Genomic DNA, 26,236 nt, shown 5'->3' with positions numbered 1-26,236 from the left:
CACAGATTATAAAAATAAATGTGACTAGTCAGGCATGCCTTCAACATCAGAAGTGACTACTGTGCCACTATGAAGGCTTGATACCTTCAGCATGTTCCTAAATCTTTCTGCTGGGTCTTTAATGTTTAGAAATGACCCAAGTGATGCTGAAAGCATGGCTATGCATGCAGCTCCTGCCACTGATTTCAGTAGGAGTAGGGTGGTGCAGCAGATCCAATGCCCAAAGACACCAATGAAAAGGGAGAAGAACACCATTTCGGCAAGTGTGGCAAAAATAGAGCTGGTTTAGTAGCAGATCAAATTATTCCCAAATAGTTTTATAAACATTTAGTCTAGATTTTTTTTTCATGTGGGATGGTATGAGAAGAAGTGGTAGAAGGAAATTTAAAATTTAGAGCAATAGTTTAATTAAAAACATTATAGAGAGCTAGTTACAACTTATTTAAAATACAAGCGAATGAGAATTTGTTCCTTTTATTTCTAATGAAAATAATGCTTTTCAGTTTTCTGTATTTCAGACAATGCTAACTAGGGTTGGTGTTTCCACTTAGCTCTCATTAACTTGGATTTAACTGTCAGGTGGGCAGGACCTAAGAGAGCTGGGACCTCAATTAAAAGAACAAATGACCATACAGCAAGCTTTCTAATTAAGAACTTTACATTGTATTGTATTGGAACAAATGCTGCCATAACTATCAATTCTTATTTTCATTGATAAAGTCAGCTAATTACAGTGTTAATGCACTGTAGAAGGGATGCTGTCTTTTTAGACAAGGTACTTCAAAAGGATTTTATTATTGCTGTTATTATTAAAGAGCCCGCCCCATACTTCCTTTCTTAAATTTTCCTTTTCTGGGAAAGTCCTGAAGTGTGATTCTTTGCTTGTCTTCATGAGCACAATGCAAAATTCCCACTTTCCAATAAATACACTTTTTTCTCCTTAGAAAGAAATACTAAAAAGAGCATTGCATTATTTTTTTGACAGTTTGTGTCCTGCCCTACAGTAGTGTCCATGGACTGGGGCTGTTGACCAGTTTTGTTTGGTTTTAATACAAACAGCACCTGTTGATGCCTTTTTTTTAATAAAGGCTTAAAAATATAAAGGAGTCTTTATTGTTTAAAGCTTCAATGCTACTGGTTTGGATTACTTCACTGTAAAGGCTTCTGCGTTTTTAAGAAGGCAAATGACCAAAGTCCCATGATTGAACAGTGGAAGACGGAAGCACGGATATCTGTGTGGCCTAGGAAGACTTTCTGCAACTGGCCACTGATTGCTTGCATAGCTATTAGAAGACAGACACGGGGCAGCCGGAGGCTGAGTTGCTCTTTTCAGTACGGATAGCCATGATGGTAACTTCCATGGTGACGGTAGTCATCTTGGTAACCTTCCTGGTATCCCTGGTGATAGCTATGGTAACCATACCCACCATACTCATCATCTGGGCACTGCATGCCGAGCGATTGCTGAATTGTCATTTCCTGTCGCCGAAGCTGCATGGAATCAATCAGATCATACACAATCGCCATAGACCACATTGGAGAAGGATACCAGGATTTGACGTTTCCATCTTTCCCAACTAGAAGCATGGAGAAATATTCTGGGCTAATTTGGAAATAATTTCGGATGTCTTTCACCAAATTAGGTGGGATCTCTTCTCGGTCTACAGTAGAGCTTCCTAGAAAGCGATCACATAAAACCAGCATTGATATTTTGGTTAGACGATGATGATGGTTTGTAGATAAGCAAGTTAGCAACATGAGACAGGATACAGCCCAATAATTGGCCATGTAAGATTCTTGTAATGTGCAAGCTCATATGTATGAGAATCATAGAACTCTATGATTCTATGAAGCTCAGGATCTCCTCATTCCAAAATGAAATTACTCCACTGTGAACTTGCAGATGTATTTTTAACACTTTTGATAGGGTTAGTAAACTTGTCTTTACTCTCTAGGCTGAAGCTACTGGAGTGTGGCACACCTTTTTGTCACTCAGCACACATGCACATCTTTAGCTTCTATGCAGCTTGGGTCACTGGTTCACATATGTGAAAAACTGTCACAGTGAAAGAAATCACAAGAATTGAAGCATGAAAGTGTGAAGAACTGGAGGAAGAATTTGCTGGGTCATTAATGGCAGGATAAAACCTCACTCTTGAACTGTCAAGATATGTGAGATATGGGATGTGGTAGATGTCATGTCCACATGTATCTTCTAGTGCAAATCTAGTGAACTCCAGGCTTGTAAATGTGAAGTCTATGCTGGTTTAATAAGTAGGAACTGTAAGACATCAGTGGACACACGTATATATATGCACACACACATAATACCCAGTTGGCTTGGCAACAGGGCTCCTACAAAGTTGCATCCTGCCTAAAAATGTGTTGAGGTTCTCTGAAGTAGGTCAGCAAGCAGATGGCTAAGGGTGGTCTGGCTGATAGAGGCTGTGTGGATTTCTAGAAGGCTTCAAAAGAAACTTTGATAGCTTGGTTGAAAGGCAGAAACAAGGTGAGAGTGAATGATCAGTTACTAGAGTGGAGGGAGGTCACCAGTGAAGTTCTGCAGTTGGTTGTGCTGGGACTGGTGCGCTGTTCAGTGTGTTTGTAGATGATGCACATAAGGTATAAGCGTAGAGGTAAGGAAGTGTGCTGACCGTGTGGAGATACTCAGAGTAGTAAGGGCAGGGGATGATTGTGAAGCACTGTAGAACACCCTTGTAAGACTGTGTGACTCGTTAATAAAATGATGGAAGAAATTCTGTTCAGTTGAAATGAAATGGTACACATGGTGAAAATTTTGCTAACTCCGCATAAGAAATGATGAAGTCTGACCAATACCACTTGGTGGTAAGATCTTAGGGCTACAAAAGAGTTTCATGAAAGGCTAGTTCAGTGCTCGCTAATGGCCAAAAGCCAAAACAGATGTTATAAACCATGAGGAAAATAAAAAACAAAGCAGAGTATTATTATGCCACTACATAAACCTATTGTTTGTGTGCATCTTGAACACTGCATGCATTTCTGGTTCTCTCACTTGAAAAGAATGTGGTTGAAAAAAGGAAAAAGTCAGAAAGACAAGGTTGATCATAGGTTTGGAATAAGCTTTGTATGAGAAATGACCAAGTAAGTAAAGACTGCAGTCTGTAAAATAAATGGCTTGAGGAGAGGTCTACAGGATTGTGAATGTCACTGCAGGGATGGATAGGGATTAAATATTCACCTTCTCCCCCACACAAGAGATAAGGCCTATCAAACAAAGCTATAGGGGCCACATTCAGGGCAAATCAAAGGTACCTTGTGAATCTGTAGAGGTTCTCACAGGAGAACACATACTAGAAGTTAATGTGAATTCAAAGAGAGGTTACACAAGTAAACTGAGAAGAGATCGGTTGATCTTAACAAATAGGAACTATAACCAAGGTCGTGAAGTCCTTTAGTGAAAAGTAAGCAGAGGCTGCAGGAGTGTTGATGAAAGAGTTATGACATCTGCTTTCTCTGTTCTTATTCTTTCCTAGGCATGGACTTCTGTTAAAATACGATAGAAGAACCAGGATGCTTTCATGTACAGAGTAGTAGAAACAGTGATGGGATAAAAAAGCTCCTCCCTGTCTTTGTTCCTCCACTGATGGAAGCAGTTATATGGATTAGGTAGTAGAGGAACCTGTAGCATTTGAAATGTACCCTGACTGTGAGATCTAAGAATAGCTGCCTGAAATATCCTGTTGGGATGGAAGTAGAATATGTAACAGGGGCTTATAAGAAAGATGAAGAAAGACTTTTTACCAGAGCTCATATAGACAGGACAAGAGGTAATGTTTTTAGGCTGAAAGAGGGCAGATTTAGATTAGATATAAGGAAGAGGAGTTTTAGGATGAGGGTGCTGTGACATGAGAATAGGTTGTGCAGAGAAGTTGTGGATGTCCCATCACTGGAAGTACTCAAGGCCAGGTTGGATGGGGCTTTGAGCAACCCCATGGCAGGGGGGCTAGACTAGATGATCTTTGAAAGGTCTTTTCCAGCCCAAACGGTTCTATGAAGATGAATGGGGGACCCATATAAGAGAATCTGCGTAGCCTGTGTTCTATTAGCCCTGCAAACTCTCGAGTATGTAAAAGGCACAGACAGCCCTTTGTCTTTGGCAACAAGGCAGGCAAAGGAGTGTACCTGGGACTGTATTTTTTAGGTGGAAGATAAATATGTGAGATGCCTTCTATATTATATTTGGGCTTTTCTGTCCTGCAGAAGCTATATAATGTTTAGCACAGGAACACCAAGAAAGCTTTTTATTTGCTTTTCTTAAAAGAAACAAAACAAAGGAGAAAAAACACAGTCACACCCATCCCTCTGAAGAAATTACAGCAAAGAAACAGCACTATGCCCTTTATCAGTAGTAGTGAAGAAACTAGAAACAGTCACTTACCATTAATTGGATACAGCTCTAAGACACCTCCAATATCTTCCCCAAGTCCTAGCAATTTGAGTATAGTTATATGACGCAGACCTGTGGAGGAAATGAAGGAGGGTTTGGGTCAGACCAGATCTTTCTGCTCATTCTTGGGCAGATTTGAGTTTCATCAGCCAGATCTATACATGCTAAATTAGGGGCCAGTCTTAGCCAGCCCTCTAGGAGGAAAAAATACTGATATCTGCGGAGTCTCTGCCAGCCACATGACCTGTTCCAAATGTGGGGATAAGCTAGAGTGTCGAGTAAATGTGGTATCAGTTGCATAAAAGCTATTGTAGGTGTCCCAAGGACAGAAGTGCTTGGTGTGGTTCTGTAGCACAGGGATACAAGTGTCAGACACACCAGTAAATTACAGAGGCCATTCCCCAAATTCAGAATGTTTCTGGACTGTTTTGTTCACTAGTAAAGCTCTTGTCATACACACAGTGACAAAGTATTTGCAGGCAATATAACCTATCACAGTTAACATCCAAAAGACTGTGGGGAATAGCTTATGACAGGGATTCATGTCATTCATTTGTTCTGGGCAGATGCTTGAACTGTTGCCTCTGCTTTCAAGAAAGACCTTAAGGGCTATAGAAACTGTTCATGTAACGTGAGTCTGTATGATCTACAAAATTTTTGATGTAACTGTTTTTACAACTTGGAGGTGAGATGTTTGGAAACTTGTCACTTAATTAAAGTGCCCATTGAGAACAAATGCTTTAGGAACTCCCTGGATCTCCATCAAGCTGTCCTTTACAAAGGGTGAGGAGAATGAACTGTTTTGGGTACATTCAGTTCTACAGAAAGTGGTTTACATGTCACAGTTTACTTTGGTAGTTACCAAATGAGATAATGCTGATGATCATCTAGTCCAGCCCCGCTCCCCACCGCCCCCCCCCCGCCCCAATGATGCTGATGCTCTGAATGAAAGTCAGATGATTATGAATTAACAGTGATACTGTGCAGATCTCCCTTCAGGCATGACTGAAATGTATTGAAATAGCGACTTTTCAATGGGACCTGTTTAATTCTGTTGTAGGAGTCAGGTCTGGCCCTGTATGGTATTTGCATTGCTAGGAATCTAAATTAAGGAGTAAGTCTCTCTGGGCTTTCCACTATGATAGTGGAAAGAGAGAAGAGTGTTTATGGGTCTTGCTCTTAAGTACCTCCTGGAGGAGCCTATCTCTCTCCACTGACTATGTAGCTGGACCTTAAGTATCAATTAGGGGGCTGGGAGGGTCCTTCTTGGATTAAAGAGACTTTCATTAACATTTTTACAGGTTTTTGCAATGGAACAGGAAGGAAAAGAAAAAAAGTTGATGTCCATGCATCTCCCTGATTACTGACCCAGTAGTGAGATGGGTATTAGAGGATGTGCCCTTCCCAATGCATTGTACTTACATCATTAATTTGTGCAGTAAGAAGAAGAAAATACTATTGATCTTTAGAAGTACAAGCCTAAAGAGAAGCTTCGGAGTGCTAACCTCTTCTGCCTCATGCAGATGATTCCAGGGAACACTTTATGTCTTAGCTGCCAGAGTGTCCTGTACTACCTGCTTAGCACAATCTTTTCCATTTGGCTTTTGAGTAGCTATGGCAAACTTTTCAGTTGTCGGACTCCTCAGGCTGTCTACATTCAGACTTGAGCAAAGGAATCCATCACATCACCAGGAAGGATGTGGTTTTGGGGAGCAAGAGTGTAATTTCTTTTGACTCACCAAAATTGCAGGCTTGTCCACTGAGAGCAGCAAGCTGCTGGGAATAAGCCCAGTCCTCATCACTGGGAGCGGAGATCACCACCAGCCGCCTTCTCCATCGGAATCTGGAAAGAGAGGAGAGTGCAATGGGGCACAGTCACTACATGTGACCCAGTCCTCTCAGCATTTTTGTTCTCTGTAGGCTGAGGTATGTAATACCTCTCACAACTTTTAAGTCACAGCTGGATGGGAGATCGTCCCAGTTCCATCCATCACTGAGAGAGGATAAAGCCTGTTTTGAATTTTATAATTCCAAAACTCTCAAAGAAACATCTGCAGTTTCGCTGCTTTGCCAAACAAACACTACAGAGCTTACAATCTTTGCTCAAAGCCCCCTTCAGTAGTTACAACAATGCTGAGAAGTGTATATTCAAGAGAGAGAAAGATTCCTGTAGAATTCCTCACTAGGCATTTAGCTTTTACGTCACTCACCACTGCTGGAACTGCACAGTTATTTTGCAGTCCAAGGGCTGTCTGAGAATTAGGGTGTATCTTCATTTCAGACATAACTCATACTTCTGTGCAAATACTCACTGACCTCTTTTTATTCTATACCACACTCACTCGAAATACTTTAACATGGCTTTAAATATGAGCTTGTTTGTCTGCATGTGGTTGTGTGAGCCTGTGGCTATATAAGGCATGCATGGGGCAATAAGATAAATCTTGGATATTTCTTTAAAATGAAATGCCACATCTAACCAAACTCACACAAGGAGCACCTTCTATTGTCCTCTCAAAGAAAGGCAATGCCGTAAGGACACTTGAAACCTTTAAAAATTCTAACTACAGGGTTTTTTAATACTCTCCAAACAACCTCTTCTTTGAATAAAGGTACTCCACTAAACCTGAATAAATCAGATTTATAGGAATTTGCAAAGCTGCAGGGATATTTTTATAGCAGGAAATGATCTTTTAAATGGATGCAGATGTTACTCTGTTATAACAATAGCCTGCCTTTCTCCAGCACCATGTGAAGATCTCAAAATAAAGGCTAATGCAATGGATCAATGCTGTTCCACTTGAGAGAAGAAGAAAATATGGTAAGACTTGATCAAAATAATAGAATAAGTTGCTGAAAGAGCAGGGGATACTCATGTCTTTGTCTCATTGACTGACTGATGCTGCATGTATTTTTATAATTAAAAAAGTAAATCCTTGAAATGCAAAGCTCCCTAATTTTAATCTTACCCAGGAGGAACAGCAAAGAGACATGGGTATGTGTATACAGTTATGTGAATAGGAATGAGAAGCATTAAGGATCACATATGTGACATGAAAGAAAGGGGAGAAATTTCATGTTGTTACTCTGAAAATGGAGGAAAAAAAAAATCTTTGAGATAGTTTGTATAGCAAAAGAACCTGGCTACCTACAAGCAGTGACCGAGAGTGGAGACATTAGTTCATATTTTGTCTAGGGCATAAATCAGGATGGAATCTTATCTGTGAGCTGGTTCAAGATACTCTTAATTCCTTTCTAGTTTTTTTGAGTATCTGCTTTGGAGATGCACAGAGGTCAAAAGGGCTGAAGGCCACTCAATCTGTTTATTCCCCTGCCCTAGGCAATACCTATACTTGGTGTGCTTATCTGGGGCTGTATCTTACTGAGAAAGTAATTCAGCTGGTCCTTGACAGCTGTTAGTTCAACAACACTATTGTACAGATTTATGCCCTTATTTCTGACATCAGAAGCCATAGGCTTCTGTCCTGACAAATCTGCCAGACCCTTCCCTTTATGCTTCCCTTTATGTATCCTTTCTTCCTCTTCTACCTATTTTGCAGCTCATTCTTGTTTGTGAGCCCAGAGAGGAGCACAGCCAGTGTCTTAGTGTTACAGGGGGGACTCCCCACTACCAAACTCAAAGATCTCCTCCTGATATATGTGGCTTTTAAGCTTTACTCAAGCCAGCTCTGGCTCTCATGGTCTCCTTTCACGCCAGCCAGGCTTGTTAAGAACAATGTTTGCATTATTATAACTGACCTCCACAATGAGCAACACCAGGGAGATGATGCCAGGACTCTTGTTCAGCTGGGGAGATAATCTTAGACAAAGCTGGAATGAATCTAGCCGGGAATCTGACCAGTTAATGTGGCTAGTGAAGTCCACCCAATATTTTAAGCCTGATGCATGTTTCACAAACAACTAATGCATTCTGTGCAGCAGCAGTTCTGTTTATAGATGCAACAGTCTGCGTTTTTTCCTGCCTGTTTTTCTAATGTGTGTTTATTACTAGGGCTGTTTGCAAGCAAGGAAGGATTTGGGTCCTGTCTCTTTCCAATATACAAGCTCTTTCTTGTGTTGGTCAGCTGTTTCCAAACTGTGGTTCTGCTTGGTGGTCTTGAGGATGAATCACTAAGACCTAAACAGGAGGTGGTGAGGTGGGTGGGGTGGATCTGGTTAAAGGTTCTCTTTCTGTTGAAGTGGCCATCAAATTTTAAAATGTTTATGAACCAACAACCTATTCATTTGCCTGTTGCTCCTTTCCTCCTCAAGTCATAATCCATCATGCCACCTCTGTTATTTTTATAGCCATCTGGCTTTAACAGTGTATTTCCATGGATTTTGGTAGTAGGTGAGAAGGACACAATAGTAACAGGTAAAGGCCTAGAGTGATGGGGTAGCCCAAATTTCATGTAAATGATCCTGTAACAGAGAGGGCTAGAGCTGCACAGCTCTTCTATGGATCTGGATCCTCACAGTCCAGATGTATTTATTGCCTGGAATGCAGGTCTCACAGGTAGAGCAGTAAAAGGGCATATGGAGATTGCATAAACAAAACTGTCTTTCTGCAGAAGGTCTCACAAACATTTTGCAAGAGACATCTGCAAGACCTTTAAGAATATTCATGACTAATACTGGCAAAGACCAGCTGTTCTCTCAAGCAGGATAAGAAGAAAGTTACAGAGAATTAATTACCGATTTGAGCTACATGGAAGGGATTAGAATGGGATTAATGAGATTGTGATGGTTGATGATTGAAACACATAAGCACTGTGCTTCATGCATTCAAAACATCTGTGAATTAATCCTTGTTCAGTCTTCTAATGCAAATCACTGTTATTATCTTCATGTCATGATGGGGGAACTGAGGTACAGAAAGTTGGTCTCCAAAGAATGTGCGGTCAGTCAGGAAACAGAACATGCATCTTGACTTCCAGTGCTCTGTAGAAGACTGCATTCAGCTATGGCTACATCTCTGTATTTGCTTAACACTGTAAATACTGATAAATCTATATTAAAAAAAATCACAGAAATAGTAGGATGGCTGTTTTTCCAACAAGACAATAATTATTAGAACTAGCAGCAGATAAAAACAGAAGGTAATACCTGGATAAGAAGCTCTCAAGGGATTGCTTCTTATCTTCTTTGCAGACAATGCCCTCTTTTTTCTGTCTTTCCATGTCTTTAATTCGTGACTGGAAGGTGTCAATCAAATCAAACACGGACTTCATTGCTATGGGTACTTCGTAGTATTGCTGTTAAGGAAAAAGAACAGATGGATAAAAGGATGCACATATTAGCAGTCTTTCTTCATAGGTCACAACATTGTAGGATATATAGAAATTCAAGTATTCCTATTTACACACAAGCAACAAGGCCTAAACCAGATTAGAAACCATAGAAAAATATTATTGTTTTTTGCAATCAGACTGCTCCTTGGAAGTGGCATACTTTCAGTATTTGCCCAATATGATGAGGCCAGGCCACTGAAGGCAAAAAATGGTCATTATTTTATTTTGTAAGGCCATTCAACTAGACCATTGTCCATATGCAATGTGTTGTCGTCTCACTGAGCAGCCAAACTCTGTGTTTTAGAATGTCAGGTACTACACTAAACCCCCTGCCAGTATGGGAGTCCTGTTCCTATGGTGTCAGCAGAAACCCACAATTCCTGAAATCCTCTAACTGCAGAAAGTGAAGATAGCTACCTAATTCCTGAAAATTTCTCTTACTGTTCTTTTTCTTATCCTCCAGCAATGACCAAGCCCTGCATCAGTCTCTCAGGTGCCTCACATGCAAGCATGTAGTGTAATTTCCCAAAATTGATTATTTTTGTTCGTATTTTTCAAATGCCTTTTCTTTCAATGAGTTAAAACCCTTACCTTGACCTTCATGTCAGTGTCCGTCAGCACCATGAAGAAGTCATTGTAGGTCATCCCATACTCTTTCCTCAACTCACTGATGAGCTGCTGGTCCACAAGATCTTCATCCTCTATCACTTTCATGGGCTTTTCATTATCTTAATGTGAGACAAAGGAGAAATAAAAGTAGTCACGGAATTGTGTGGCACTCTACCTTTAATTTCACACTGATATATTGGGGGAAATTAATTTCCCAGAAGCCGTCTTCCTGCTGCATAGGCAAAATATTAAAAAATATCAGAATGGTACTACGGCTTTTAACTGTCCAATTTTTAATCCCAATATTTTTTGAAAATTAGTCTATCCTAGGGGCATGCACTTCAGTATTCAACATTTCTACTTGCTTTTTAAAAATATTGGTTGCCCCCTCTTTCCTGGAAAGATCTTTCAGATTTTTTTCAATATGCTTGTACATGTGTATATATGTACTAATAATTTCACCAGCTTTTGAAATAGAAAATAGGAACTGTTCAACAATTTAGGACAGAAACTGGAAAGCATCATATCCAAACGAAACAGCTTAGTGAACTTGGGTCAGTAAAACGTAGCTAGAACAGCTTGAGGTTGGCCAGGACACTAGGCTTAACCTTTATAGTCTTAAAAAATTACATGTGAGGTTTAGTGACTACAAGAAACCAGAAACTGTTTAAAGTGTCTTGAATACTGCAGTGGTAGCTCTTCAGCTCTCTCCATATACCCTGCTGTGGCCCTCTTCCTCCACCTGCTTGCTGATGTTCACTTCCCATTCTATCACACTGACAGGAAAAAACTTAATTTTCATTTTGTACCTGCTTACTGCTTTACCCTGAGAAAACATTCAGAAATGCTTGGGGAGGAAAAGACCCCTGAAGACAGAAAACAAAAACAAACAAAAAAACCCCCAGCAAATGTTAAAATTTAGTGATACTAATCAAGTTATAGATGTAATTTATATGGTTTTACATGGTTATATGTACCTGAGTTGAAAGTTTTGTAAAAAATTATAGGCAATGTTATAAATTCCTTATTGGATGGTTTGCTGGATGTGGTCATTGATTATTCACTTTGTAAACATACGTATGCTTCGTAAGTGAGATTTGCATGTTTCTAATGGCATGTATGACCATTAAAACATAGACCAAAAATTCATGCTTATGCTTGCAAACAATTCCCTATAAAAGAACAAACTATCTCATTGGTCTATATGGAGATAGAATGATGCAAAAGGTGTTAGTGTGAAATGCGATGGAAAATAACTGTATGGTTCAATACCTTAGACCAACTGACCCATGCCACTGTTCCACTTTAAAGACTATAGATATCAACATGAAGACAGCACTTCAGTGTTTAGCTGTTAGGAGATTTTCTTTCAAAATTTACAACGTAAAGAAGAAAATTAAATGACAAGAGTGATACAGAAAAATGTTTCACGGGGGGAAATATAATGCCACAAAGGCTGCCCTGCCTTTTGAACTTGAAATTGATTTCTTGGGAGAAAAAAACCCCAACAAGTTAATCTAATTGCCTCCAATTCGCTACTTGTCTCTGGCCTCCACCTGATAAAGGACATCTGGGATCAGCATGAAGAACAGGGGTTGATACTGTCTACTGCCACCTGCAAAGTCCTCCCTCTCTGCTCTTTCTAGAAAGGTCACTGAAAGAGTGTGGAAACTTTTCTCTATACATCTTTAGCAGCTACACAGACTGGGAAGCTGAGTTACTCTTTACAAATAATACAAACGAGGTTGCAAAAAGTCCAGGAGTTTGTTGTAGCAGTACTGTGGCCTAATAGATTAGGTACTGGCTTTGAAGGGCAGGTAGCCTGGGGCTGGTGGTTAGTTGACTGAAGACCTGTTCCCATAAGTTGGGGAAAAGAGACCGCGTGGCTAACTCAAGGTGAAGAGAAGACCTCTGCAGTGACACTCAGTTTTTCTGTCATTCCAGTGGGAAACTGGGAAACACTCCTTGGTTTCACTATGAGCTGATCTTGGCCAAACAGTGTTATTGAGCTCTCTTTCATTCACTACTCCTAAATGTGTTTGAAAATTCAAGTGAAAAGTCTTTTCTGTGGACCTTTCTGTTGTTGTTATTCTTATCTCAGTCCCAAGATGCTGCACTACAAGTAGATCTCATCATGCTGTGTGCTAAGGCTTTTCGCTACAGCATAAATAACGTTTCTTAGGAGCTTTTGCTGCCTCTGGTGCTGACAGAGATTGAGCCATGAAGAGGCTGTACAAGCAGGAAGGCTGGAGGAGAAGGTGAGTTAGAATAGGAAGACATTTGTATTATTGAAACTTTTAAAAGCTCAGGATCTGATGTTTTAAGCAAAAATATAAGATGAACTTCATGTAAGGTTTCACTCACACCCTTCTAAGTCTCCTGCTTTTCTTCAAGAAGGCAATTCCTCCTGTGAGAATAAAGCTGTTATATATGTGTGGTTTGGGGAAAGTTTGAGTGTAGGTTAAGTTTGGAACAGGCTGAAAGAATATGGTCTATGTCAGAGTGAATGTCTGTTTATTAGCCAGACTGACGCTAAATATAATCCTAAACAGTCCACTGACAGGCAGTCGGGTCTAGGTACACAAAAAGTAACCTTGAGTAACCTTGGCCTGATGTGGAAAATCCTGTACTGCTCCAGATATGTCAAGAAGGTGCACAAATGGACAGTCTGGCAGGATTTGTGACTCACTGTCATTCAGGGACACAAGGCTCCCGGTCCTTCACTTTGTCTTCTCCCTCTGAGAGTAAGAGCGGCTGGGCTGGAAGCCAGATGTAAATTTGTGATCTTCTGGCCTGTTGTATGCCAGACCTGAAATACCCTGAAGCTGGTGTGTTCCTGAGCTTTCTCTTCTATCACACATCTCTTCCCAAGATCTGGTAAAACCAGGTGAACTTCCAGAGGAAGGATGCAGTGAACTTATAAGCAAAACTAGCAGCTTTTATACTATTTCTTTGCCTTTGTCCAGTGAAGCATTTACACTGGTGTTAACCTTTAGACGCAGACAGCAATGAGTTTATTTACATGATTCTAGAGACAGCTAAGCTTAAGTGCTTTGCTGGACTGAGACCTGAAGTCTTTGTCCAAACCCTAATGTTAAAAAAGGAAAGGTTGTCACTGGCTTTGGTGAGTGCTTCCCAGGACCTGAACAGTGACACGAGTTTTTTCAAAGCTAAGAGAGATGGATGCCCATTGTCACCTATTTGTATGGGAACTCTGTATGTAAAGAAGGTGGTACTGAATATGGCTGAATGAGCTACTTTTCTGATTTATAGCACTTCCAAAAACTCTGGCCTCAGTGAGATGAACTTCTTTACAATAGCTAGCAATAAGCAGTCACATTGGTGGGTATCTTGCTTTATGGGTAAAGAGAGGCAACAGGACTTCAAATAGTAAACCTTTTAATACCAGGTATGCTGCTGCAAATTTGTAATGTTGTCCATACCTAGAGGATATGATTGAAATCTTCTAAATTAATATCTGTCTACCAGTACAGAGGGAAAAATGTGCCTGGACCTGTGGAGGAGAATACTCACTTTGTGAATATATCAAAATCAGCTCTTAAACCTAGGAAAGCTGATATTGGGAAGGAAAGGAACTTGCAGGAAGGCGTCTAAATAGCACGCTTCTATCTGCCATTGGTTTAGCCAGTGTATGTGCCTGAAAGATGAAGCTTTTTCCATGACTTTGTGAGGAGTGCGAAGACATAAGAAAATGTTATATGATAGAGCAGGGAGATAATGATGTTGAACTTCAAAACAGGATTAATTTGGGCCAGGTTTTCAATATAATCTCAAACAGTTCCCATCAACATTTCCTACCCCCCAGTTTCCTCTTCTTCATGACAACAGCCAGTTTCTTTAAGCAGTGTTTGAATCATACGAGCCAGTATCTAGCCACCCATGGCTGATGTCCTGCAAAAACCAAGGTCGAGCAGGGCATTGTGTTAGGGCAGCTGTTTGGTTAGACAGTGAGGTTGTTATTCAAGATATTGCTAGAGCTCAGCCTAATTTCCTCTTTTTGTCCCATGCCCTCATCACATTTTTCTGCCGTTTCATTCTGTCACTCTTCTACTGGCTTTAAGAATTCCCACAAAGTTACAGGACTGGAAGTGTAAACATGAAAATACCAGACACACTTACATAAATACAATAGGGGTGTAGTTGGCATGGAAGGAGGGTGAATGGGTTTGAAAGTGCAACTGGATCACAATAAATGATCTTGCTTAGATCTTGACCGAATCTGGGAAATTTCTACCTTTGCTCTCTGTGTTGCACCCATGAGATGGAAACAAATTATTAAAAAAAAACCCAAAGAACCTAGCTGGAAGTGGTCAATTTTCATGCTGCTGTTGTTCATGGTGCCAAAAATCGTGATGACTGAGATCTTCCTTGTTGCCATCTTGCAGAAGCTTTCCAGATATTCATCCCGCTGCTGTACATACATGGTGTTGTCCGCCTTAGGGGTCGTGATCAGCTGGTTGGTGGCAGAGACAAAAGAGCTTGTTTAGTATAAGGAATGAAGCAGATGAGTATTTTACTGAAGGAGAACTAGTCACTATCTGCAAACTGGGTTTTTCCATAGAGCTGTTGACAGCTCTGTAGCCTGATTTTATTTATTTGTGTTTGGAGTGTACCTTGAGGCCCAGGCCTGACCCAAAGGTGTTCAACCAGCCCCAAGAAAACCTTAGGAAGCATGGCCAGCTGGTGGCACCAGCTTCTTCACTGCCTCTCTGCGGTGCTGCTAGAAGAGTTTTCACTGGATTTTACAGCAAACTATGTACTTTCCTATTATCCCTTGCCCTGCCAGTCTCACCAGGTCTCTCTCTCAGCCTCCAGTGATGCCATGAATCTAGGATTCCCTCTCCTTACTCACAGTGGGAGCACTGGGAACATGGCAACTGCTCTGGCCTCATCCCATGGTCCAGGCAGGGCTCCCAGGGGCTGTTTTGACTGCCAAGAGGCTTCTAAGCCACTTAGATGTCTTATGGGACTTATATTTGCTCAGATGGCGTGGCTATGGGAGAAGAACAGGAGGAAGAACAATTATAATAACAAAAGTTTAAAAAGTATCTACAGTTTATAGTAATTATTTCAAAGCCTCTTAACAATTGAAAAGATTTAAGTTTTAAAAAGTTTAAAGCACAAAACTTAGATCTTTCATCAGAGACTGAGATGCAAATATACCAGGGAAGGCGTGTGTGTAACAACAGGCAGTGGTCCTCTGCAGTAGTTTCCAGCAGAAGGTGGAGAGGAATGCCACTGCCCTAGCAATATGATCATTTTAACTGGCAGCAGTGAACTGCAATCAAGCACCTGCCACCAATCCCCCAAACACAAAGGGAGTCGGAATCTGGATCCAAAGCTTATGGTTTAAGGCCATAAATAATCACCAGAATCCTTCAATTGCAAACTTATGCCTTAGTCTGTAACAGGCGCCATCATCTTCTAGCTGCCTACTTAAGCTTGTAGGGCCCAGAGGCTAATTTTTTATTATATATGCCTTATAAATCCAGTTCATCAATGTACTGAAATGTAAGAGGCATTTCTAGGCTTATAAGATCTGACTCTCATTTATACAAAGGCCCCCTGGCATGACTACAGCATTGGGACATGAAGTTGAATGAGAGTCAGACACAAAGAGGATTTAATTTCTGGGCCATAACATGTAACATGCTTTTAAATTGTATAGAAATGCTTCAAATGAAAAAAGGATCACGAAAAGGATTTGAGGACTGAGATCAAAACCAGACCATTGGTTTGTATTGTCCTCCGAGTTTCAGAGGCCGTAAGCAGGAACACACAGTCAAGCCTGAATTTGATCTGCTTCATAAAACCTTGTAGAACAAAGCAGGAAAGATTTTACAGACAAAGCAAACTTCAAATCAAAGCTTTGTGCTAGGACTATTTTAACCCAGGCAGTATGTACACTGTATGTGTCTGCATTCATATGCACGTGTGTGTATGTGCATGTGCATACCTGTGGATGTGAGTATAAATGGGGTGTTGTATATAAACTATCAGTCTGCAATTCATCACCACAGTGAAGTAAACAAAAAGCCCAAACTCACTAAGCCAAGACTTCTCAACATTAGTAAGACTGCAATAAAAGCCTCACTATAGAGAGGACATTTCTTCAGTTTCTGCAGCTGGGTCCTATATTTGTCATTAATTAGACAACCTGGAATAGCCTTCAGAATTCTGGATGTTTGAAATTCAAACTGAAATCTGCAACCTGAAGTCCTTAGTGATGTGTAGGACTTAAAAAACCACATCTCTCTCAAAAGACTTTTAGGAGAGGACTTAAATGCTATCTTTGGGAGCCAGTCTGTTAAAGCGGCTGAAGGACAAAAGTACAACAAAGCAATGGGGAATAACTCAGGTAGAGCCACTTCTACAGCAGCATGGGCTGATGCTTTAGAAAGCGAGTTTGAAGGCTCATGAATGACAAAGTTCATCCAGCTGAAGGACTGACCCTAAGGGAGTTGAATAGTTTGATAGGAAGGGATGCAAATAAGCAGGTGTCAATTTATAGAAGCTTGAAAAGTTCTTTGTTTTTCATATGTATGGTGTGTGGTGAAGAGATAGGAGACTTCGGCCACTGCTTTTACTGAGGACCACATCAAACTTGTTCTCTGAGAAACTTCAGAAGAAGCAGATTGAGGATGGTATTAGATACTGGGAAAGTAACGTGCAGAATGGCATAATTTGTCTTCAGTGAGTTTTGGCCTGACACTCTGAGATTGCGCAATTCTCTTCTTGGACATCCAGCTGAGAGGTGGCCTAGTATCAGAAGATTCAAATTTCAGACCAGCCTTTAAGTTACCAGGACTGCCTTGGTGTAATGAGTTAGCAGCCTGACATCTGTGAGCAATGTTTTTGGCTCTTTTTTCAAATTTGTTTTTATTTGTCCCGGTGCTGCACATACTTTGGAAGCCACAACAATGAGATACATGACCAAGTTTCAAAGATCCTAAACTTCTGTGGAGTTTTTTTCTCTGAGCTTTTGATTTTGTTAACTATTATTTAACTAATAGACATTTTTTGCAAGATTCAGTCAAGTTAAAAATTTTCAACTATATGTTTTTTTTCCATTTCCATCCTGTTGGGCAATGCAAGTCTACTTGCTTTGCACAGCCCCTACAGCTGAAGGAATGGGGAGGGGGAGAAGAAAGTTGGCTTCTGCTCAGGTCTGTGAATCATCAGCAGAGTGATTAATTAAATTCCAATGGCTGAAATCTTAGCTTGGCATCTCAGCTGTTTGTATTGGAATATGGGGCATGAAAGTCAAAGCTATGTTTGTGACACTGACTATTGGACAATAACTGTGAAACAGGCCAGCTTGCAGTGGAATAATTGCAAGAAACTGGCTCCTACAATAATATTTTTTAAAAGTGTTTTTCAAAGTGTACCTTTCAGGGTATATGCCATCTGCCAGAAAAAACATTTGTACTACAGCTAAAACTGTTTCCTATCCCAGGTGAAGTGTTTTTTTAGATAAGTAGTTGGAAAAACATACAACACTACTAAACCCTGGGACAAGTAACTCCAGACCATGCTGAGTTTCTCAGACTTGAAAACTTGCCATTGCGTCATAGTTTAATAAAAACATCAGGGGAAAAAAATGAAACAAAAGAAAGTTTGCACGGGATCTCTGAAGATGTCTTGAAGATTTGAATGCCAGATTCCCATCAGAAAGAATAGCAAATGTAACAATCCTACCTCAGGGCACCTGATCATACGTCTTTGTGAATATCCTCAGTCAGACAAGCACTAGTACTGCCAAGCTGCATAGCTTGCTTCCAGTTTTAGGACACCAGCACCAATACAAAACAGATGTGCCAGCTGGCAGGACATGCTGAGCATTGCAATATGGTAACATTGGCGAGTGCCCCAAAGAGATGAATGGGTGTAATCCATACTGCAACTTCATTTTATCGATCGTAACTATATATCTATATATCCTGACACGTACATACCCACTGAAAAAAAAATAATCTGATGGCTATGTGGTGGCTCATGGAAGCAACTGGGAAGAGGTTTTAGCCTAATTCCTGGCTGCCTGGTGTTAATACCGCATGTAAGAATTCCAACATGAGGCTGTGAAACCTCCCCTGTTGGAAGTGATCATTTGGGTCTAGAAATTTTATCTCTTAAACAAAAACACCAAAAAAGAATAATACAAAAGCACCATAAACTTTCTGTTCCACATATTCCTACTAGGAGGGAGATATGACTTCATTTATGTAATAAGATTCAGATGAACAAGTTACTTACAATAAGCCGCCTTTTGCCTTCAAAATATTCCAGGAGGTCGGTCACCAATTTCCTGGGAGGCTGCATGAAAGGCTTCTTGTTGGGCTTGGGGAAATCCTCATTCTCAGTCCTACTCCCCTTCTTGTTCTTCTTGCTACGGTCTTTGTCCTGCTTGCTCTTTTTCTCAGCTTTGTCCTTCTTGGTCTGCTTCTCACTCTTCTGCAGCTTGTCAGGCCTGTCCTTCTTCTTCTTCTTCTCAGGTTTATCCATTCGCTCATGTTTCTTTGATTCTTTTCCTTTCTTTGGAGGAATATTTCCGACTGCAATCTCTTCCTCTAAATGGGAACTAGCAGGCTTGCTTGGGTCATATTTATCTTCATATTCATTGCTCAGTATCTTTTCTTGGTCCTTCTTTTTTGGTGGTTTGGTCTTAGTTGGTTTGTGTTGCCCTGGTGTGACATTCAGGTCTCTGTGGTTATAGTCCTTCCTGTCTGTTCGGTTATCTTTAAATCTACCCACATTTGACTTTGTATAGTGCACTGAGGCAGCTGTTGGGACTTCTGTGAAACTGTCATAGCGAGCAGCTTTGCTTGGTTTCCGTGTGGCCACCAGGTGTTTCTCTGGGTGGCCGCGCTGCCGGTCCCTGCGGTTTGCCTTCCATGCAGGAGAGTAGAAATCTTCAGAAGCTGTGACTCGTGGTGAGGTGGCATCAGGGGCTGCTGGCAACCTGTGATACTCTGTGGTGGAGTGTGATTTTGTGGTCCAGGTTCTCTGTGTGGTAGGGAAGGGTGTCATTGTTGTTGTAGACCGGCTTGCTGTTGTCACTGCACGGGTGGTGGCATGGGTAGTTGTGGTGGTGGGAGCGAGGGTAGTGGTCCTTACTGTAGGCAGAGGAGTGGCCACCGTGGTTGTCATTGGTTTCCTCACTGTTTTGGTCCTTGTTGGCTGATTATTGCTCCTCCTTGGCTCCTCCTTCCTTGCTGACACCTGGACTTGTCCACCACCAAGGGTAGACTGGGTGCTGCCCCCATTATTGCCTTCCTCAATGACTTGTCCCTCCACCCCAGCTGCTTTGCAAGTCTGGATGAAGCCCTTCTGCCTCATCTTCTCAATTTTTCTGATGGGGCTCTGGTCAATAACTTCGTACATGGCCTCTAGCCTGACTGGATAAGGATACCTTTCCTCCACCTGCAGAGTTTTCTTCAACAACACCATGCCAAATTTCCCCTTCTCCAGTTTCAGAAAGCTCATGAGCTTAGGTATGAGGGCAGGATCTAGTGGCTGCTCCAGGATTTTTCCTTCATTGGTTATCCTTCTGACTTTTCCCCCTTCTTCCCCTTCTTCATGGAACAGCACAATCTGCTGGATGTGCCTCTCAGCCAGTTCACAGTAAACATCATTTTTCAGCAGGCTCATCATGAGCCGGTAGTAGCCCTCAGAGGCATGTGGGGCAGAAATGACCCACACCCGATTTTTCCCAGCAAAGCTGGCCAGGACACTGGGAGAACTTGTCCCCGAAGGGAAACGTACCACTCGTGACTGTGAGGCAGAGGGTATCCCTTCGTCCTTAATCATCTCAGACTTGGAGTATTTGGCTGCAGCTGTGAGTCTCTGTACCTGTCTCATTCTGGTACCCCTGCCCCTGGCCTGGGAACGCGCTTCCCCTTGCAGGAGATTGGCAGGTGCCTTTGGAGATGCCGAAGAATCCCTCTTAGTGACGGGGTGCTGGGAATTCGGGCTCGAATTCCTCAGGGATGCTCCAGACCTTCTCGAGAAGCTGCTTGGAGCCCTGTAAGCCAGGGGCACTTTCCGAACTCCATGGCTCCCTCTTTCTGCTAGCCTTCCTGTCTTCTCTGAGCCGCACACTAGCCATGCTGCCCACAGCAGGGCTAAGCTGAGAGCTGGCCTCCAGTTCATTGTGCAATCCGCTTGCAGGGAGGAGTAGAAAGAGAAAAAGTTAGATGTTAACAGTATGAGGATATCTTGCACAAGGGATTAAAAAAAGGCAGACCACAGGCTGGCTAGCTTTTGTGATTTAGAAGTGCTGATTACACCTCAGTCCTGCCCTGGTGGCTTTGTACAGTTTACAGTTATTTTTGGATAAGCACAAAGTGGATCATTTTATGCAAAAATGAGATCATCTGTCTGTAACATGACTCTGTCTATCCAAAACACACTGATCTGCATCCTTCTCTCTCTGTCTCTCTCTCATGCTCTCACACACACACATACAAACAAGCACAGAGAAAGGGTGCATAGAGCAGAAAGCCAAGAATTTGACTTGAGACTTACACTCTTAGGGAAGTTCCCCTTCCAGCGTCAAGGTTTCACGTCTTTTTCCTTTAAAAGGAGACTAATGCCATGCAGCTTTGCTGCTGCCCAGTGATTTATCCTTACACAGCCCAACAGGTCCCGGAGCCTGTCTGTCTCCCCGTGTATCTTTTAACTTTCTTCTTCACCTTCTTGACAAGCAGGATGAGGTTAGCGGAAATTTCCTTTGGGATTTCTGCTTCTCCATTTACCTGCAGGTCTGGCTTTTTGCTCTACCAGTTACCCACACAGGCAGGGATTTCATTTAAGAAAAGGGAAATCCCAGCTGCTCCGAGTCTCCCTCTTTTAGACTTCCCAAGCCTTCTTCTCACTTCTTGCTTCCTCAGTCCCGTTTAGCTCCTTTGTTTCCAGAGAGGAAAGGACTAGCATTAATATATTTTCCAGGCTGAAGAGGAACACAGGAATGTGATGCTGAAAAGAGCAGGACGCTTCCCTTTCCTCTTTCTCCACACTTCAACAAAAGCAAATTGTAAAAGGCTCGTCTTTTCTTCTCTTCCCCTTCTTGGCTGGCCGTCGTCCCAGAAATGTCAGGGTAACCCCAGCACTGATCTGAACCAGCCTCAGACAACGGTGGCCACTGGGAATGGGGGAAACTTCAGTCAGGATTTAACAGCTCAGCAGAACCCGCCTCCTCCCCACTCCCACACTGAGAGGGAGGAGGAGGAGGAAGGCTCTGGGGGCTGAAACACTGCACAGCATCACAGAGCACTTCTGAGAGGGTGACTCCAGCCTTAACTCTTTCCTTCGCGTGTCCCAGCTCCCTGGAACTCTCCAGCCTTGGCGTTCTCTTTCCTCCCATTAAAAGGCCACTGTCTGGGTAAGAAACAGTCCTGTGAGAAGTGCATTCCCCACTGCTGTCAGTAATAGCTCTGGTGTTTGAGAGTTATTGTTTTTTAACCCCATTGTTTCTGCCCCCTTTCCCCCTTTTCCTTGTTTGTCTGCTTTCTGGGAGTTCTCCAGTGAAATCAAATTTCTCTTCACTTTCCAACCAATTACTCTGCCAGGTCCTCATGTATGTTGTTAGAGTCTTTTTCTGGAAACACCATACAGGCGTGGCTGTTAATTTGTAGTTTTAAAGAGATCAGGATGTTTACTTCACTATTGTATCAAAATTAGAACAACTTATATTCTCCATGCATGTGCACCAGTATTAAAAAAAAGGAGGAAAAAAAAAAAGAAGAAAAAAAAAGAAAAAAAAAAGAAAAAAAAAAGAAAGAGAAAAGGTGCAAAAATGCCTAGAGACACGAGTTAAGGCAGGTTCATGTCCTTTGGTCTCCCTTCATGGTGTGAATGACACCATTTTACTGAGCTGATGTAAACTGGCACAGCTATGCACAGCTATGCTGTGCTGGTCTTTAACTGATTCATACTGGCTTCAGCGTATCATGCACCATCAGTGGAAAACACACTTAATTGTAGTTGATTGTTAACACCTAAAAACACCCAAGCCCTTACTACTACTTTTCCTGTTTTCCAAGATTTCACTTATTTACAGAGATGCTGTTAAGTTTCTGTGATAACGTGCTGGATTTGACCTCAGTTATCTTGGGGATGAGGGGACAGTGTACCTTCAACTTCTCTTGAAATTAATATTTCAGGGATAAAACCTTTCTTTTCTTTCTCTATTTCCTTATTTGCTCCGTTTTTACTTCAGGTTATCCAGTGTGCCAATAAATATTCATAGTGGTTTTGCTAATATGTGTCCAGAGTTTGCATTCTGTGGCCACTGGTTGGCCCTGGAGGTAGGGGAGGATGCTGAATGCCTGTGCTCACATTAACAGGAGTGAAAAAATGCACAGAATATCATATCCGACATCAGCTGGGAAGTAAGAGGACTGTACCTCTCACAAGGACCACAAAATTGGAGCTCCATGGAGCAAGGGTGGGTAACATTTTCCACTTAAATTAGTGGCAGGTCTGCTGCTTTATTAACCTTGACAAGAAAAAAAAGAGTCTCTAAACATTATGCTTTTCAATGTAGCCTTTTAAAGAAAATATTATTCAAAATGATGTTTTCATTTAAGTGTTTCCCTCTGTTTTGTTACAAAGATTTAAAAAAAGAAGTGACCCTACAAAGCTGAAGCCAAGTATTTAATTTGGGGTAAATTAATTTTTTTAAACAAACCAAATTACCTCAATTTTGTTGTTGTTGGTGATAGTCTGAAACCACACAGAAACAAAGCATCATTTATCTGCATAGGTCTAATTAAGCCAAGAAAAACACACTCAGTACATGACAACAAAGGAAAGAAACAGATTTTCTTATTATACCTGCTGTCTGTTCTATCATTTCACTAAAGAATTTCTGTGAGGACTTTGCTCTCCCAAACTGATTAAAAAGGTAGCATGCTACAGAATCTTTCTTAAATGTATCACAGGGTGGCAGATCACTGGACACGATAGCCTGTAAAGCAGCTCTATGGAGAGACCAGCACACAACAAGATGTGGAGGCACAAACATTACTTCCAAGGCTGATGCTTATTAGTATCCTTACCTGAGGTGAGGAACAAACTTGAAATGACTGCTGGAAATATTTGCCATCAGGATTTCTTAGAAAATAAACAATTTATACAAGACAACATGGGGCTTCTGGTAAAGAAAACAGGTATTTTAAAGGGCTGATGAGAAATCATGCAGCAAGAAGCAAAAAAAGAGCATGAAACATGCATAAGAAAAAGATGTTCTGTAGAGGACTTAAAAGTCACAGTGTAGAAGGCACTGGAAAGAAGGGTTTGGTGTGATATTGCTGCAAGCATAAAGTCTGTCGACATGTCAATGACAAGTTAGGAAGTCATATGTAGTAGCAATAATGTGATTACTGCCATGCACATCAAGCTTTTCAAAAGGATTGCAAAGGGTTCAGAAAGTGACCTGATGTTTGGATATGATCCCATTGAACTGATGGTGGGAAAATAACCATGTGGAGGGCACAGCCACACCTTGGTCTAGATTTTCTCCTGCATACACAGGAAAAAGACTTCTGAAAGTAAGTCACTTTTTAATCCAGCAGAAGAAGGCAGAAGGATAGCTACTGATTAGGAATTAAACCCTGACAAATGCAGACTTGTAGTAATGGTCATTACTTGCATTTTTTTAGTAACAATCTCAGTTAACCCCTGGGATGATTTCCCCAAGAATGTGGTGGTTCTCTGCTGCTTAGTCTTCAAATCAAGCCTCTAAGAGACCTTCTTGGCTGGACTGGAAGTCTTGGCAAAAAGAGGGAATCAGATCCCTATGGACACATCTCTATTAGAAATTTGAGATCACCCTAGAAGAGTGCAGCTCTCTGGGGGCTTATGGAAATGAACTCTCTAGCCCACCAAACTGACATGAGCAATTTGAGAAAGGTGAAATGCAGCCTACAAACCCTGTAGCCCTCAGAGTGGTTTTAATAAGGAACTGAAAGTTAATGCTGTGCCCACAAAGGAAAAATATCTGTATGTTTAAAGATGGAAGTACTGTGAGACTATATTCTGCTTTAGGTATCAGACTTAAATACATATATATATATATACCAAGTGTGTCAAAGGGTGTGTGCACGACTACACTATTTCAGCTGCTCAGGGGTTAATTGGGAAGTCAGCCACCTCCTGCACTAGGATTCTTTCTCAGTCCTACAAAACCTGGAAAAATAAAGTAGCGGCAAGAAGAAGACAGCCAGAGGTGTCAGTGGGAATAGCGTTCTTTTTTGATAGGCTTCCAGGCAATCCTTCAGAGAACAGGGAGGAGAAACTGATTGCAGGGAAGGTGAGAGGAGGCGAAGGGTTGGCCAAACTGGCATCACCTGCTTTGTATGGTGGTAGGGAGCTGGGAGGCAGATAAGCATGTGTGGGTTCCCCTGCTGATGCTGGGGAGGGTTTATGGGAGTAAAGAGCACCCAAGCCTGAACCCTGTGAAGCCAGACATTGTTGATGCTCTAAGAAGGGACAGGTTTCTTGCACCCTGCTGGCTCCTGACATTGCTGGGAGGGGGAGAGGCTATTCTTAGTGACCTGACTGGGGTCATAACCCAGTCAGCAGCTGGGGAAATAACAACTAATAGTGTAAACAGGGGGACTGTGCTGCAGCCCCCTGTGTGTAAGCAGCAGAAGGAGTCAGTACAGGGAGGCTTGCAAAAGCAGTGACCCATAATAAAAAGAGCAGTGCCTGGTTAGTTGGATCAAGCTCCTAAAATAGAAAGGCGCTTTTGATAAATAGGTTGGCCTCATTTGAGTCTTCGCTTTTTAAATATACATTTTTTTTTTTCTGTGGAGTACCCAGGAATGCTGCTTGGAAACTGGTGATGCAATGTGACACTTCAGGCTTTAAAATATATATATAAAAAGCCGTAAAATTAGAGGTTTTAGACTGAGGCTGAGCCTCCTAGGTACTGACAGGGTTGCAGCCCCAAAGGTTCAGGTTATATTTGAGATGCAGTGAGATTCTGATGTCTGGGTGTTATTATTGGCCTGTGCTTGAGCTGACCTTGAATTTAGCACCTCTCCTTGTCTGATTTACAGAGCTTCCTGGTGAGAGAAAGGCTCTTACACAGAGTAATTTCTTGTTCTACATCTGGTTGACAGCTGGGATGGAAACATCAGCCAGGGAGAACAAAACACCTTCTGGCCAGGATTGACACAAGTTCTACCCCAAACTGACTGATGCAACTGGCGTTATGTACACTAAAATGAATGCGTCATACATGAGAGCAAATGAATACAAAGATTGCCATCTGCCGGCCTTGTAAACAGTGTTACCTGGTCACAAGCTGGTGGGAGCGATAAATCCATGGCAGTGTACTGAAAATGGTTTATTGACCATACAGCTGCTGAGGCATAGCATCCAGAAAACCACAGAAATAGTCTTGGGATAGTTACAGTCAGTCATAGAAATAGTTGTCAAGATGATTGGGAAAAGGACACTTCATTAGCTTAAATCCTCAGTGAGTGAGGCCAACATCCCTGTCTTGCAGCAGTATAACCCCGCAGGGAAACTATACTACTGGCTTCTCATGATGCTGATGTTCAACATTGTTCCCTTAAGTGCTGCTAGTTACCTCTCCCAAATGGCATGCTTTCATGCCTAAATGAATTTGGCCACAACAATGAACTCAACAGCTGCAAGGCCCTGGATTCTCATCTCACTTTCAGACCTCTGCACCAAAGGGCTTTACGCTAGCATAGGTCCAAACACTGGTCCATGTCACCTCCTTTCTGTGGCATGCTTTCTTTGTCCTTCTCCCTTCCTTTGTCTTGGGGACTGCTAGGTGATGTTGAACCCTTCTGAACAGAGGAGGAATTCTCTCTTGGCTCTCAAAGCCCCATTCTGTGGTAAAAAGATTCAA

General features: G+C 41.7%; 1 protein-coding gene across 1 annotated transcript; it reads right to left on the bottom strand.

The window, feature by feature from the left end:
* Window positions 1-383: 383 nt before the first annotated feature.
* CCDC80 (coiled-coil domain containing 80) lies at window positions 384-21,481 on the bottom strand. Its single transcript, XM_082054646.1, has 8 exons — window positions 20,875-21,481; window positions 18,604-20,510; window positions 14,647-14,803; window positions 10,312-10,448; window positions 9,536-9,684; window positions 6,169-6,272; window positions 4,421-4,501; window positions 384-1,676 (listed from the first exon to the last, which is right to left on the bottom strand). The coding sequence occupies exons 2-8, from the start codon at window positions 20,497-20,499 to the stop codon at window positions 1,330-1,332; spliced, it is 2,871 nt and encodes a 956-aa protein (XP_081910772.1). The 5' UTR covers window positions 20,500-20,510; window positions 20,875-21,481; the 3' UTR covers window positions 384-1,329.
* Window positions 21,482-26,236: the final 4,755 nt, after the last annotated feature.

This window comes from Streptopelia decaocto (assembly GCF_964273445.1).
Source record: "Streptopelia decaocto genome assembly, chromosome: 1".
NCBI classification, from domain to species: Eukaryota; Metazoa; Chordata; class Aves; order Columbiformes; family Columbidae; genus Streptopelia; species Streptopelia decaocto.
Note: the sequence above shows the minus strand (reverse complement) of the source record. Positions and strands in the feature narration are given on the sequence as shown.